This window comes from Colletotrichum higginsianum, chromosome 11 (assembly GCF_001672515.1).
Source record: "Colletotrichum higginsianum IMI 349063 chromosome 11, whole genome shotgun sequence".
NCBI lineage: Eukaryota > Fungi > Ascomycota > Sordariomycetes > Glomerellales > Glomerellaceae > Colletotrichum > Colletotrichum higginsianum.
In genome coordinates, this window is record NC_030963.1 from 133531 (window position 1) to 149098 (window position 15568).

Consider the following 15568-nt stretch of genomic DNA (forward strand, 5'->3'; position numbering starts at 1 on the left):
CGTTGCCTCAGCTTCTGCTAATAGACATGTCAGATTGGCAAGGGTAACCGTGATGGGTCAATTGTGCGTATATTGAGTGCGATGTGTGTGTAACTATTCTCGTGTACTGCGGCCGCACCCTGCCGCCCGACTAGGCCTTCGGCAGCCCCTTTTCTAGGCGCCTAAGGCCACCACGAAGCCCACTGCCCGGGACGAAGCCCGCGGCAGGCCCTTCGTTGCCGCCGAGCGGCCGGCGTGGCGGCCGATATCTCCTATCTCCGACGCCCTCCGTGGCGCCCTTCGTGTGCGTTATACCCTCCAATTCAACAAGACACTACCACGGAAAGCCGACCGTAGCAAAAACTATACTTATAATGCCTAATTAACATAATCATATTAGTATAGTAATACAGTACTAAAGAAACTTTAACTTAAAATAGGGCCATAGCTCCGTTTTAACTGCAATGGGGCATACCTGGCGACCAATCAGATCACTGCAAAAACGGCGTTCCTGCGGTCGGAATCGAACCAACCGTCTGCGCGCACGCTTGCCATTGCGTCACACAGGTTAGATAGATCTATACACCAAAAAGCTACCTTTAGTTTTTTTACATCTGTTCTAGCTAACTTTATATAGGTAGGGTGAAAAGGAGTACTTTTGGTGTTGTCGAATTGGAGGGTATAACGCACACGAAGGGCCTTCCGAAGACTTAATCGGCGGCAGAGCGCGGCCGCAGCGCACGAGAATAGCTACACAGACAACGCACTCAATATACGCACAATTGACCCATCACGGTTTACCCTTGCCAATCTGACAGGTGTAAATGGGCGGGCGAAAAATGGGTACCCGATGTTAAATTGTCAATGCAGAATAAGGGATAACAACATAGTCTTCTTACCACTGGAGCTTTTGCTTTGTGGTGCAGTTGGTTCCCCTTGCTCATTAATTACAAGAAAAAGCGATTTGATCACTATTCATAATCTCGAAAGGTCGGTGTCGCAGCGTCAGTCGTCCTCGATTTTGTTATACATGCATCGCGCGTACATAAAATAACATAAAATAGGAAATAGTTACGTAATCTAAAACATTTCTCACACAACATTTAAGTATATAAACCTGAGCAATGTTCCTGCATTGTTATGAAAGATGCAAACGAATATGAATTGTTACATCCTAAGGACAGTTACAGCTCTTGTGGCCTTCGCAATCTTTGCTGCTTCCACTAGGCAACAGAATGCTGTTTATTTCCCTAATTGGTATTTGATTACTGATCACTTCGGTCTGTCCTGGTGTTGACTCTGCAGCTTAGGAGCATCGGTCGTGCTTTCCACCCTGAAATGCTACCAATCTCTAAAATAACGCACATACTGTACGCATTCGTCAACATCAAACCATCGGGAGAAGTGTAAGTTGTCCCTCTTGTCTTCTGGCGTTTACTTAAAATCTCTGATACTTCTTGTTTAGATTCTCCGCAGACACCTATGCAGACCTGGAGAAGCATTACCCAACTGATTGTATGACCACTCCGATTTCCTTTCTGGAGTATGATATTTTGCTTTCCAGTGGCGGCACTGACTGTTACATCAGCCTGGACAGCCACAGGTAGCAACGTCTACGGATGTGTCAAGCAGCTTTTCCTCTTGAAAAAGGCAAATCGCCAACTGAAGGTCATCTTGAGCATTGGCGGTGCGACCTGGTCGAGCCAATTTGCCACTGTTGCTAGCGATCAACAGAGCCGAGAGCTGTTTGCTGACTCTTCTGTGACGTTGATGAAAGATTGGGGATTTGACGGTGTTGATATTGACTGGGAGTTTCCCCAGAACCGGGCGGAAGCCGCAGATTATGTTCTCTTGCTCCAAGCGGTGCGACGTCGCCTCGATGCCTACGCTGCGGAGCATGCTCCCTCCTATCATTTCCAACTCAGCATCGCGTCGTCCGCCGGAAGTGAGAAATATGAAAGACTTGACCTTAAGTCCGTGTCGGATATCGTCGATTGTGTGTATCTAATGGGATACGACTACGCGGGGTCATGGAGTGCTGTTACAGGACATCAGGCGAATCTTTACTCCAGCACTCTAGTAGCAGAGTCGACGCCCTTCTCGACAGAAGATGCCGTATCGGACTACTTAGCCGCTGGTGTGCCGAGTCACAAGATCATACTGGGCATGCCATTGTATGGCCGAAGTTTCGACAACACCGCCGGCCTCGGACATCCGTTTTCAGAGGTGGGGGCCGGATCATGGGAGGCTGGAGCGTGGGACTACAAGGCTTTGCCGCTACCCGGAGCCGAGGAGATTTACGATGCGGCAGTGGGAGCAGCGTATAGTTGGGACCCCCTTGCCCAAGAGCTGATCAGTTACGACAGTCCATCATCAGTACGGAACAAAGCTGCTTTCATCAAAGCAAAAGGCTTAGGCGGAGCGATGTTTTGGGAGGCCAGTGCGGACAGAACAGGCAACGCCAGCCTTATTGAAACGAGTTATGACTGTCTCGCCAAAGACAGTGGCATTGACTCACAAGAAAATCTGTTGGGTTATGCTGACAGCCGATACGCCAACATTGCAAGCGGAATGATGACCACCCCCACATACAGTACATAGCTTGATGAATTTTATGTCAGAGTTATTTGCATGCTTATGTGAAACACTTCTGGGACTAGTATAGGTCAATTTGTGGCTTGTAATCTTAGTGAAATGCAACTGAATGAGCCGCGTCTTTGTCCCTTGAAGGGGCACTGGTGCTCCGCCAGGGGAGCCTGAATTTCTATATAATAGCCTCCGGTTTCTCACTCTTAGGAAGGGGAGATAGATCCACAGATGAATTTAGTCACCTATTCTGTCCTATCTTTCAGTTGACCTCTTCACTTCGTATAGCGGCCCTGGCTGTTGACCGATATATTCCCTAAGTCAACTCCTTACTGTTACGGTCAGATATCCGACAGTGGTGTTTCTGCTAACAGATAGCTGAGGTCAGTACTCAATGAACAGTGCTGGGGTCTTGCTGGCTTGTTGGTAATCTTGTTGGTGAGGATGCGGTGATCAGTCGTATACTCAAGTTGTAGATAACTTGTCGTGGTCACAACAGAAGGATAATCTAAGAGTCACTTATGGTAGAGTGAATCACGAAGTTGATTGCTGAAGAGCTATGGAAGGTAATCTGTCTACGGGAATGAATGTCCTTATATCCTTAGGTCTTGTTGTTGGGACCGACATCTCGAAGTCGGTCCTCAACCTAGGACCGCGATCTGAAAGTCGGTGATGATGATGATGATGATGTATTTAACGTCCAGAGTAAAAAGGGACGTGCCGGGCGATGCCGACATGGTCTATCCTAATCTAAACTATTTTACAGGCTGCCGTCTTCACCTAACGTTCCTGTTCAGTGACTTGGGCAGATTTCGGAAAAGAAATTGGTCGCCTCCATCCATTCGCACAGAAGAGAAGCTCCCTGCGTAGTACCTAGCAGAAAATCTATGCTTGCCTTCGCCATACGTCGGCGGAGATGCCGCGGGGTGGCCTTACGGCCACGCTTGCAGAAGTAGAAGTGTACTGGGGTTTTGCGTCTTCCGCAACTGCAGTGAAGCAGTGCGTCTTGGTGGGCGAATCTCTCGTGGTACGCTGCGAAGTCTCCATGATGCGATCTTGCCGCATATAGCCTTCCTAGCAAATGCCGAGGAAGGCGAAGTTCGGGGGGCTTGGGATGAGGACTTATCCCAAGGTCGGCATACTGCCGAGGGCAGATTGACGGCCATCTCCTGGCGAAAGCCTGGAGATCGGCTGCTCTGGACTCCCGCTTCAAGTGCGCCAATGTAGGCTGTGGCTGTGATTCTGGGATTTGTCTGCAGGCCTCCTTGGCAAGAGCGTCTGCTTCCTCGTTTCCTGCTATTCCCGTGTGTCCAGGGCACCACCAAATGTATACCCTGCCAGGCATCGTCCAGCTTGTCCGTCCTCTCTGTGCCCAAGAGGCAGAGAGCTCACTAAAGGCCCTAAACCTAGCCTGGCTGCTTCCTGGGCTCCGGGTGACGAGTCTGGCTGCGACTGCGAGGTTATCGAGGCAGATATGAACATTGTCTGCCATCCGCGCCGTGGGAGACCTCATGGCTTCCAGTAGGCCCCGAAAAGCGGCTTGCGCTTCTGCGTCAAAGACCTCCGTCTGGTGGCCGAGCGGCTCTGATCCTCGGAAGATCTGCCGTGTGGCCTGGTACCCGACCCAGCCTGCTCCAGCGGCGGTTCTGCTACCGTCCACCATTTGGGAACCGTCAGTATAGACAACAATGTCCCGCTTTGAGAATGCTCCCAATCTGTCTGTAAAGGCGGTGGCCAGTTCATCCTTGGTCTTCCTTGGTTCATAGCCGACCATGCTCAGGGCTGTGTGCCAGTCGGCTGAGCGCTCCCAAGGCGGTAGCTCTAGCGGGTCGATGTATTCGGCATGTCTCTCGATAAGGCTTGCCATTCGCCGTAGTCTTGAGTCCGGTCCGGGCCTGTCTCCGAGCCTCGTTCGGAGGGGGTGTCGATCGTCAAGGCGATGGATCCTTACGGAGGCTTTATGGAGCTTCGCATCTAGCATCACCTCTGCTGGGGGCAGGGCAGCTTCACGCTGTAGGATCGGTACAGGCGTCGTTCTATACACAGGAAGTGCGGCTCGAATAGCCTTGGCCTGCGTAATGTCAAGTTGGTTGAGTAGACCGTTGACCCCGTTCGAGGCGATGTGTCCGTTCTTGATCCGATTCCTGCCCGGCCACCATGCCTCTGATGCATAGTACTGAATGGGCAGTACGCAGGAGGCAATAGCACGGCGCAGCAGGTGTGTCGGCGCGCCCCAGGCGGTGTTCCCTAGTCCCCGTAGTCCGTTGACCACTTGGCATGCTTTGGCGCAGTGGCCTTTCACATGGTTCTTGAAAGTGAGTCTCCGGTCGAAGTGGACCCCAAGCCACCGTAGGGAGGCCCCTTGATTGACGGCCTGAACTGTGTGCTGTCTCCCGTCCAGCAGTCTGACGGTGATTGGCGGGTTTCTATCTTTTGGTCTCTTGGTGAAGTGGATGAGCTCGGATTTATCGGTGTCGAAAGTGATTCCCTCTAACGCCCCCCATTCTTGGGCTTCTTCCCATTCTTTCGCTAGCAGGGCACAATTGTCCTCTAGTGAGGTTGAGCTTGCCATGATGGCAATGTCGTCGGCGTAGCCAAATCGAGATCGCTTCCTGCCTGGATGAACAGTGCCCAGCTTGAATAAGGGTTCGATGTGAAGCATGAAGAGGATGGGAGACACGGGCGAGCCCTGTGGTAGCCCACACTCAAGGTCGAAGACGTCCCCCATCTCTCCGTCTAGCCTTATTCTTGCTCTTCTCCCGAGGACGAAACTCGAGACCCACCGCACGAGGTTCTCCGGCCATCCTTGGCATCGGAGGCGTCGGATCAGCCTCCCTGGCAGCACAGCGTCGAAGGCCCCTTTGATGTCGAGCGTAAGCATAGAGGTGACACGACCTCTTTGCCAGGCACACTCGATATCGTGGATGGCAGCAGCGATGAGGTCGCTACACGAGCGGAGGGGGAGGGCCCCAAACTGTTGGTCGTGCAGTACCTGGAACTTGACTGTGATCCAGGCAAGCCTTCTTGCGACAAGTCTCTCCAAGCCTTTTCCAAGCACAGACAACAGCGCGATTGGCCTATACGAGCGCGGGAGCGCCCTGTCTCTCTTGCCCGGCTTAGGCAGGATGACTAGGATAGCTTCTTTGAAACAGGTGGGATGCCAGCCCTCGCATACGCATCCGCTGTAGAGCCGGAAGACGATGTCCTCGATAACGGGCCACGCTGTCTTGAGGACGGCCGTTGTGATTCCGTCGGACCCGGGGGTGGTGCTTCTCGCAGAGAAGATTGACGTTTGTACCTCGTCTTTTGTAACACGCGGGAAAGGAAGATTGGCCTCCAGGCGAGGTCCTGGGCTCTCTGCTGGTATGTCCGTGGAGATGGCAGCATTTCTGAGGAGGACGCGGGCGAACAGATCCCGCTTCTCCTTCGGTTGTGAGATGAGCGCGGTTGGATTGCTCCCATCCCGGAGTGGAGGGGTCTGGAAGGATCCCTTGGCCTTCTGCCACCCGACCATTTCAAACACATCTTTGCCAGTGGAGGCTGCGGCGATCTTTCCTCTCCAGTACGTGTCCTTAGAGCGCCGCAGCTGATGGAGAAAGTCCTGTTTCAGAGCGTCCTCCTCGTTTCGCTCCCATTGACAATCTATTCCCAAGGCGCAGAGTCTTGCCACAGTTGCTCTCTTGGTCGTGTAGGCTCGGTGTTTCCGCCTGCAGTTCTCGTCCCAGTATGGTCTCCCAGGTCCTCTGCCAAGCGCACGCCTTGTAGAAGCCGTAAGCGCTTCTACAAGGCAATCTGTGAGTTGCTGTGCTAGCATGTCCAGAGCCTGTGGGTCTCTTGCGTTGCTTGCAGTATGGCGCACGGGATGTATACTTCGCTGAAGGATGTCGAGGAAGAGCTTCTCGTCCATTGTGTCAAGCCGGAACCTCCCCGGGGTTGGGTCGACCGGATCGGTTAGGGCCAAGGGGACCCGGGTCAGCAGGCTTTCGTGGTCTGACGTTGTGTGTAGGGACGTTTCTATGCTGGTGGATGCCCCGTGGAGGCTGCCGGACGCCCAGCATAGGTCTAACGTGTTGCCGTCCTTATGTGTGGCTTCACCTATCGGCGACAGGAGGACAAGGCCAACGGTTTCTGTCCATTCCACCAGGTCATCAGCGTCCGAGGAGCTGGTCGCCTCGGGTTGCCAGGTCCAATGACGGAGGTTGAAATCCCCCGCGACCAACACACGTTCCTGGTGTCCGGGTTGCCAGGCTGTTATGATATCCCTAATCGCTTGGCCTGGTCGCAGCGAGCCACAAGGGGCGTTGTACACGTTGATGACTGTGAGAACTTTCCGCTTTCCCGCCAGGAGTTGTAGGAAGAGCAGGTCTGTGGATGGGCTGGGCAGCGGGCGTGTTTGTACGCCCCGTAGTCCCGTTCCTCTGCGGAGGTAGGTGAGCACCCTTGGTCTGTCTTCAATCCAGTTGTCTACTGGGGTGAAGATCTCGAAGCCCGGGTGGCATCTTGTGAGCCTTCTCTCTTCCGAGCGGATAGCGGGCTCTTGAAGTAGCAGTATGTCGACATGGGCCGCGTAGGCTAGATTCAGTGCCGTTTCGTGTGCGAGCGGTCGTCTGGCCACGTTCGCCTGCATGATCTGCAGGACTCTAGAGGGCCGCATTCTCCTGATGTCCCTCATTAGCTTGGTTGCAGTCCATCTCTTCTCCTCTTTCTCGGGATTGTTGATGCGACTGCTGGGTCGCAAGCCTCCACGATCTCTCTCCCTCGGCTCGGATGGCCCGTAGCTGTGCCTTGTTCCTCCTCTGGACTACGCCCCTCACCACTTTTGGTCTGATAGGGCAAGTCACGTCAAAGGCGGCATGGGGCCCGTTACACGACGGACACTTAAAGGGGCAGTCACAGCCATCGTGACCCTCAGTGCCGCCGCAAGGTGCCCGGTGTTGTTCGGTCGTGTGGGAAGGAGAGCTGCACTTGAGGCATCTCTTCCTTCTGGTACACGTTCGTTCGTTGTGAAAGCCGCCGCAGCGGTGGCATTGGGGAGACCTCTTCTCCTTCGGAAACTGCAGGTTGACGAAAACGCTGGCCCCCATCAAACGGAGGCGCCTTGGTAGTTGCCTTACGGCTTCCGCCTTGAACCAGGCTGTCACCGTGCCTAGCCTTTCGGCTTCGTCTTTTCTGGAAAAGTATGCTTTTTCGGGCTTGAGTTTCGTCGTGGCCTGGATCTCTTCAAGGAGCTCCTCGGTCGTGATTTCCAGCTCAGTGTTGGTGAGCAGGCAGTGTCTGGTGTAAGGGACGTTTGCGATATAGGCCCGGATCCAGGTGTCGCGCTGCTCGACCGCCTGTGCCTGGAGAAGGGCAGCAATCTGTTCTCTGTTCTCTAGCAGGACTTTTGCCCCATCTGCTGACGATGGTAGGAGTGCTAATCCTGTCTTGACATGGTCGATCCCCTTGAGGGCTTCTCGAGCTTGGGGACTTAGCTTTTCACGAACGAACGCGTAGATGTCGTAGGCTCTCTCGTTGCGGAGCGGGCTTTCAGGTGGCAGACGTGCGAAGATGCGAAGGTCTTTTGAAGCCGCCCGGTTTGCGGCTTGTTTTGCTGGAGTTGTTTCATGCAGTTGTCTGGTAAGTGGCTGGCTTGCCACCATCGCGTAGGACCGAACTTGGGGCGGCTGGTTCTGGGCTGTGTGTAAGGGATGCCCTTGGAGACTCTGGGCAGACTCGCTGGGTCCTGTGCTAACAGCATGCATGGACCTTGCTAGACCACGTTGGTGCCGGTCTGAACGCTGCTTCTCTTCCTGAAGCTCTTTCTCCAAGGATTCGATCTTCATCAAACAGTCTTTCAGGAACCGTTCCCTTTCGGCGTCCCGTCGTAGGAGATCCTGGACGAGGTTTGAGAGCTTGTTGATCTCGTCTTTAAGCTCCGCATTGTCTTGGTAGCTGACTTGCTCAACCACTCTGACCTTTGCGGTCGGTTTCCGGACACGTCCAGACCGTCGAGATGTACTGGCGTCCCCGTGAACCGTGATCGATGGCCCTGCGTCTAGAGAGACGGCCATGATGGTGAAATTCAGCTCACGTGGGCTGATGATGAGAAATGATAGTGCGGTGGGCCGGAGCCCTCTATGATCTTAACAGCTACTAACAGTGGATACTTTGTGAAGAGAAAGTTCGCCTTTGACCTTTCGCGAACTTTCTCTTCACAAAGTATCCACTGTTAGTAGCTGTTAAGATCATAGAGGGCTCCGGCCCACCGCACTATCATTTCTCATCATCAGCCCACGTGAGCTGAATTTCACCATCATGGCCGTCTCTCTAGACGCAGGGCCATCGATCACGGTTCACGGGGACGCCAGTACATCTCGACGGTCTGGACGTGTCCGGAAACCGACCGCAAAGGTCAGAGTGGTTGAGCAAGTCAGCTACCAAGACAATGCGGAGCTTAAAGACGAGATCAACAAGCTCTCAAACCTCGTCCAGGATCTCCTACGACGGGACGCCGAAAGGGAACGGTTCCTGAAAGACTGTTTGATGAAGATCGAATCCTTGGAGAAAGAGCTTCAGGAAGAGAAGCAGCGTTCAGACCGGCACCAACGTGGTCTAGCAAGGTCCATGCATGCTGTGTGAAAGTCGGTCCCTAGCGTGGACCGCTTATCGTCTGTCGGTCCTTCTTATCTTCACGTGACCTTCCTTAGTTCTTCCGTTTCCGAGGAGTCATCCGTATGACCTTGTTTCTTGTCCATACAAATGCTGTGCCGCCCGCGCCCTGCCTTGCCTGGTGGGGCTGCGTCACCTGTAACTTGTCGGGTCGTAACATTGGTCTATTCCTGCTAAGCGAGTGAGGTGTTGTTGTTGACACGTATTTCTAATCTTAAACAATTAACAGAACAAGGTTTCAAGGCTATAAAGCCTATATAACTTATTGCAATAGGGAATCGAGTATGGGTTGGGTTGAATGCATGACTCGGATATGCAATGTCCAGGTCTGACAGATACTTAGTTTTGCAGTAGTTAGTTGTATCTCCTCACGAGGTTTCAGCCTCTTGCGACGCCTACATTGTGATTTCTGGGAAACGTCGACTACCCCATGTCGTGCTAGCATCGGAATTTTTGCCATACAAAATAAAACGTCGCCTACCCAGCCGACGCTGACAATAAGAGTTAGGATGTTATATGAGGTTGAAGGGTTCTTCGACTTGCCGGCTTGAGTAACCACCTAGACGATCTAGTCCGCGGATCCACCTGGCGACCTATGAAACCCGGTTTGCATCCTATCTGATGACGAGACCGAGTATGATTAGCAACGGAGATGTTTCGGGTCACTTGTCGACTAGCGAGGCCTCTAGCATAAGTAGTGTTGGCAACGGCGATTATAGGTGGACAGATAAAGAGAGCTCGATGATTCCATCTGCTTCTTCTTTTATATTTGCCTCTCCTTCCTTCCCCAGGGCAAAAAGCTTCAGCAGGAAACAAAACAAATTACGACTCAATGTGTAAGCTTATTCATACTTATAGCACACTACGTTTCCATTCTCATTCAACCTGAAAATCAAAGGTTGAATGAGAATGGAAACGTAGTGTGCTATAAGTATGAATAAGGGGAAACAGACTTAGGACATGAACAGCAAGGCTGGTTGAAAATGCTTCACAAATAGTCACTACTAAGTTAAGAGACGTAAGACATAGGTCCAAAAGCTCAGGTAGGTCAGGTAGGTAAGAATTACGTACCATCTGCCCTCCCATTGACCTTACGTTATGACGCCGACTCTTACTTTAAGTTCAAAATAAAGTACAAGGAGCTTTTGGCCCTATCCTACAAGCGTGGTGAAATGAAAATGCAACTTCATACATCCTCTCTGTAGATGAAGCTAGAATTCTATTCTTTGTATGCTTTCATAGACTACGCGTTGCAGGAAGGACTAGGGGAATTGTTGCAGAAGATAATGCTACGAGGCCTGCAGTTGCAGTAAAAGGCGTAATGGGCTTCGCGAATTGTTCTAGTTAACATCTTTAGTGATGGTGTTGTGGGGCCGTATTCCAATTGACTTGGCAGGTTGCGCTCGTAATGATAAAGTACTCAAGAAGCAACCCATAACAGAGCCAGAAATGGCCGCTGACCACAACCCCACTGGTAATCCGTTGAGGGCCGCTATGTACATATCAGCACACAATACAGTAAAAGGACCCTGCAACCACTTACTTCTTGTACTGTACTAACCAGCTTCTAGCTAAGCTCTTATCGTCTACATAGATCACGTCTAAAGATGATTCTCCTCTTCGCAACTGTGACCTTCTCTTGATCTTATGTGAGAAACTTCTCTCTCTCCCATTCCTGCAGGGTTGAATGGGAAGACCTGGTGTCTGGATGGTCGACTCCAAGGGAGCGCTGCCGAGATTCAAGGCAGCCACGCATCAACCGTATTGCGTCGACATACCGGTTCTGGCTTTTCCATGTATGAGCCAGATTGTTTATGCTCGTGAGCGTCGAGGGATGTTCAGCCCCAAGCACCCTTGAACTCATCTCCATCACCTGCACGTCTAGCTCTTCCGCCTCCTTCCACCGCCCTTGGTTCCAGTATGTCGATGCCAGGTTGTTCATGCTGGTGAGCGTGTCGGGATGTTCATCCCCAAGCACCCTTTTCCTTGTCTCCATCACCTGCACGTCTAGCTCTTCCGCCTCCTTCCACCGCCCTTGGTTCCGCCATGTCGATGCCAGGTTGGCCATGCTAGTGAGCGTGTCAGGATGTTTATCCCCAAGCACCCTTTTCATTATCTCCATCACCTGCACGTCTAGCTCTTCTGCCTCATTCCACCGCCCTTGGTTCCGCCATGTAGATGCCAGGTTAGCTATGCTACTAAGTGTCAAGGGATGTTTATCCCCAAGCACCCTTGAACTCATCTCTATTATCTGCACAAATAGCTCTTCCGCCTCCTTCCACCGCCCTTGGTTCCGCCATGTCGATGCCAGGTTGGCCATGCTGCTGAGCGTGTCAGGATGGTCATCCCCAAGCACCCTTTTCCTTGTCTCCATCACCTGCACAAATAGCTCTTCCGCCTCCTTCCACTGCCCTTGGTTCCGGTTTGTCGATGCCAGGTTGGCCATGCTGTTAAGCGTGTCAGGATGTTCATCCCCAAGCACCCTTTTCATTATCTCTACCACCTGCACAAATAGCTCTTCCGCTTTCTTCCACTGCCCTTTGTTTTGGTATATTGATGCCAGGTTGTTTATGCTGGTGAGCGTGTCGGGATGGTTATCCCTGAGCACTCTTTTTCTTGTCTCTATCACCTGCACCTCTAGCTCTTCCGCCTCCTTCAACTGTCCTTGGTTCCAGTATGTCGATGCCAGGTTGTTCATGCTGGTGAGCGTGTCAGGATGTTCATCTCCAAACACCCTTTTCCTCGTCTCCACCACCTGCACCAGTAGCTTTTCCGCCTCCTTCCACCGCCTTTGGTTCCAGTATGTCGATGCCAGGTTGACCATGCTGGTGAGCGTGTCAGGATGTTTATCCCCAAGCACCCTTGAACTCGTCTCCATCACCCGCACGTCTAGCTCTTCCGCCTCCTTCCACCGCCCTTGACTCCGGTATGCCGATGCCAGGTTGGCCATGCTAGTGAGCGTCGAGGGATGATCCTGACCTAGAATTCTCATACGAATACTCACAGCTTCTTGTACAACCGCCTCAGCTCTGGTGTATTCGCCTAGCATGACGAAGTACCAAGACATTCTCGTCAGTAACTCGCTCCATGCTAATCGATCGCTTTTCTTTGACAGCTCTTCATGTAACAGTGGCTCTACATGGGGCATCAATGTTTGACACTGCTTCCATGTTTCGAAGACGCCCGAGGGAAAGTGTTGTGAGGCAGACTGAAGGAAGAGTCTCCTCCACTTCTTTAGGCAACCAAACTCTGAAACCCAAACTTTTGTGCAAAATTGTACTAATGAATGCATTTCACAGAGTCCCGATGTAGCTGTCATTGTAACAAGCGAGTAGCCTCTGAGTACATCCAAGTCGTCCTCAAAGTTCCCGTCGTCGTCTATTTCTTCGTCGTCATCGTCATCATCGCTCTCTTCATCATGTTCAAAGCTGCTATCATAGTCGTGCAGCATATACTCGGGTATGTTTTGCGAGTGGAAGTAGCTCATTAGTGAAAGAAGATTGGCAGCCCGAGGCTGCTCCCGTTTGATCTGCTCAAACGTCACCTGCCACGTCACAATGACGGAGTTGGACAGGCCGTCGTATCGTCGGATATCCCCTCTATCGCTACGAAGCAGAGTGCCTTTTCTTTTTTCACTCCTTTCGAATTCATCCAGATATGAATGGACAGTCACTCGAGGGCTTCGTTTGTAGATGTACGCTGCTGCCTGGTTCACGGCAAGCGGGATATGGTCGAGCCTGTGAACCAGACGCACCGCGGCAGCCTTGTCGATATCTTGGCCTAGCTTTTTTTGGAGAAGAAGTAGTGCCTGCGCCTCGTCCAATGTCGGGACTCTGATGATCATCTTGCCGTTACCCGTTAACATTTCCGCGGCGTCCCAGCTGCGCGATGTGATGAGGATCTTCCCGTTGTCCGATTTGGGCAGGTACGACGCTATCGGCATGGACGTATCGTCTTGCTCATTCATCTTGGAGAGTAGTGTCGTAACGTCGTCTGCATTGTCGACAATCATCAGCCACGAACTTGCGTCCTTTCTCTGCAGCCAGTCGCGGACCAGCGCTAGAACATTGACACCGGGGTCGCGGCGACGTGGGAGCGCCAGGGCGTCTGCTATGGAGCGGTAGGATTCTTCGAATGTCGCTTCCGTGCTACCGCGGACCCAGAAGATGCTGGTTTCGGGTGAGACGGTGTGGACTTGGTGAGCGAATTGGATCGCCATCTGAGACTTGCTGTTGCGATGTCAGTGCAGGTTTTTAAATAGCAGTCAGTGCAACATACCCAAATCCTCCGAAGCCCACAAGAGCGAAGCGGATCCCAGGCTCAGCATACTGCACTTCCATCCATGCCCATATGTCGGATCGGTTCACGAAATCGGGGTCGGAAGGAAACGGTACAACGAAATGCGGGTTGCGGGCAATGGACAGATCCTCAGCTTTGCCGAGCTTTAGGTCCTGTACACCCTGGTGTAGGCCGAAAAGAAGAATCCTAGAGAAGTCAGGCTGTGGCTTCATCAGGCAAGAGAATTTGCTCGCACGTATGGTCAGAATGCATAGTCTCGACTGCCACCTTCGTTTCATCGGCCGTCTGCTTTAACCCGTGCAATCCTTCCTGAACTAATGAAGATTAGATAGTATTCGGTGAACTGAATTCGTGATACTAACTGGTGTTAAGGACTTTGAGCACAGGCTTCTCCGCCTCGACACTGTTTGGTGGGATTTGAAGTAAAAGATCCTTTGCATACGCCGCTGCCATCATGGCCGCGAAGCCTTGCCACTCCTTGTTCTTATGTGAGTCGGAGTAGTCGCATATTCCCCGGATGACCAGGCACGGAAAGTGGTTCATCAAGCCGGCTGCTTCCATCTCGAAGCAAAGAACGTCCTTTTCCGACGCTAACTTATCCCGGATACGCGCATCCTTCATCAGCTGGTTGCCACTGGCAATCAAGCCGTAGTGGACAGCAGGATCGTCCTCCTCCTCGTCCCGTCTGTGTCGAACGATGAGGTAGGTAGCATCGTCGCCGCACGCGATGTCGCAGCCCTCGAGTGAGCTCGAAGGATGCACAATATTAGGCTTGTAGAGCCTGTCGCTTGCCGGGTCAGGTCGTGTGTACTTCTTCCGTTTCTTGATTTTTTTCAGTTTCGCATTCACGTCGTCAACAAGCTGGTGGCCCTTCATTTCATAGTTGGCCCTAAGCGTGGCACAAGCTGTCCGCAGCAGCACCGGTGGTTGATTTAAGAATCCGGTCTCCTGGAACGAGCAATTCTGGGTGGTTTTGCCAAAGTCGTACTGGAAAACGCCGCCATTTCCACCACCTGGTTTGCTGACAACAACATCGCCGAGTCGAATGTCATGCTTCAGGCTAGGCGCGCCGCCTCCGATGCCGACCATCAGCCCGATGCGCACGTTCGGGAAGCTGTGGAGCATGTCTCTGGCTACTGCTGCCGCTGAAGTCGTGCCATATTCGCCATCGGCCAAGGCGGCAACGACGACATTGTGGCTGCCGATCTTGCCCAGCACGTAGCTGTTGTTGTCGTGCCGGGCGACTTGTCGCGGGCCTGCATGTTCCTCGTCAAGGAAAGCCCGGGCGGCGACAGACTCGGCCGTGATGGCGCAGATCCAGCCGACAGTATAGGCCTGGGGGTCAGACATGGCTGGATCTTGTTCAAGGAATTGAAAATACGCGTGTGCTTAGACGAGAAAGCTAGCGGAGACAGTAAGACAGAAAGAGAAAGGCGTCGAGGTAAGCCGGACAGGCAGACGTACAGGATGTTCTCCTAGTTTTGCTTGTTGGACACAAGAAGGCTGGCGCTGGTCACACCCGGATGTGACCGAGGGATTTGGGGCATGCAGCGGGTTGGACCAGGGGATTGGTGAAGAGCTTGCTTACGGTCGCTTGGTCAGTGCCTCTCCAATGAATCACGAGAACCAACCGGGGCGCCCCTTTGAAATGTAGGCCAGCGGCGGTGCATGTCGGCGCAGGGCATGGCGAGTTTGTTGATTGGTGAGGCAAGGGCGATTGGAGATTGGCGGAAGCGGGTTTAAAGCGGGTGTTGTGTCCAGAAATGTCATCAGACGGTACTGCCCCTCAAGAAAGCGATGCTGGAAAGACGGATTTGAGGGGAGGTCAGTTTCTGCCCTGTGCGTCGGCATCATCTCCATAGTGCTCCACTGGGCCGTCCCGTTCATCCCATCGGTTTCTGACGATCAGATTAACCTTGTTTTGACAGAGCGGAGCATGCAAGGGCATGGTTAAAGGTGGCGCGACGGATGGCCTTGGTGACCAGGCCCCCATCAACGAGCATGGCGATCCGCAGAAACCCGTGGAAACCTGTGGAGACTCTTCAGAACGGGCCAC

At 52.6% G+C, this 15568-nt stretch overlaps 2 protein-coding genes across 2 annotated transcripts; one reads left to right on the forward strand and one right to left on the reverse strand.

The window, feature by feature from the left end:
* Nucleotides 1-1126: 1126 nt before the first annotated feature.
* Nucleotides 1127-2580, forward strand: CH63R_14406 (Endochitinase; the record flags this gene model as incomplete). Its single annotated transcript, XM_018309380.1, has 4 exons — nucleotides 1127-1236; nucleotides 1290-1385; nucleotides 1445-1494; nucleotides 1544-2580. 4 exons carry the CDS (start codon nucleotides 1127-1129, stop codon nucleotides 2578-2580), a joined length of 1293 nt encoding a protein of 430 aa, XP_018150623.1.
* Nucleotides 2581-10858: 8278 nt separating this feature from the next.
* On the reverse strand, nucleotides 10859-14862 carry CH63R_14407 (kinesin; the record flags this gene model as incomplete). Its single annotated transcript, XM_018309381.1, has 4 exons — nucleotides 10859-13442; nucleotides 13492-13698; nucleotides 13748-13826; nucleotides 13875-14862. The coding sequence occupies 4 exons, from the start codon at nucleotides 14860-14862 to the stop codon at nucleotides 10859-10861; spliced, it is 3858 nt and encodes a 1285-aa protein (XP_018150624.1).
* Between the last annotated feature and the right edge of the window lie 706 nt (nucleotides 14863-15568).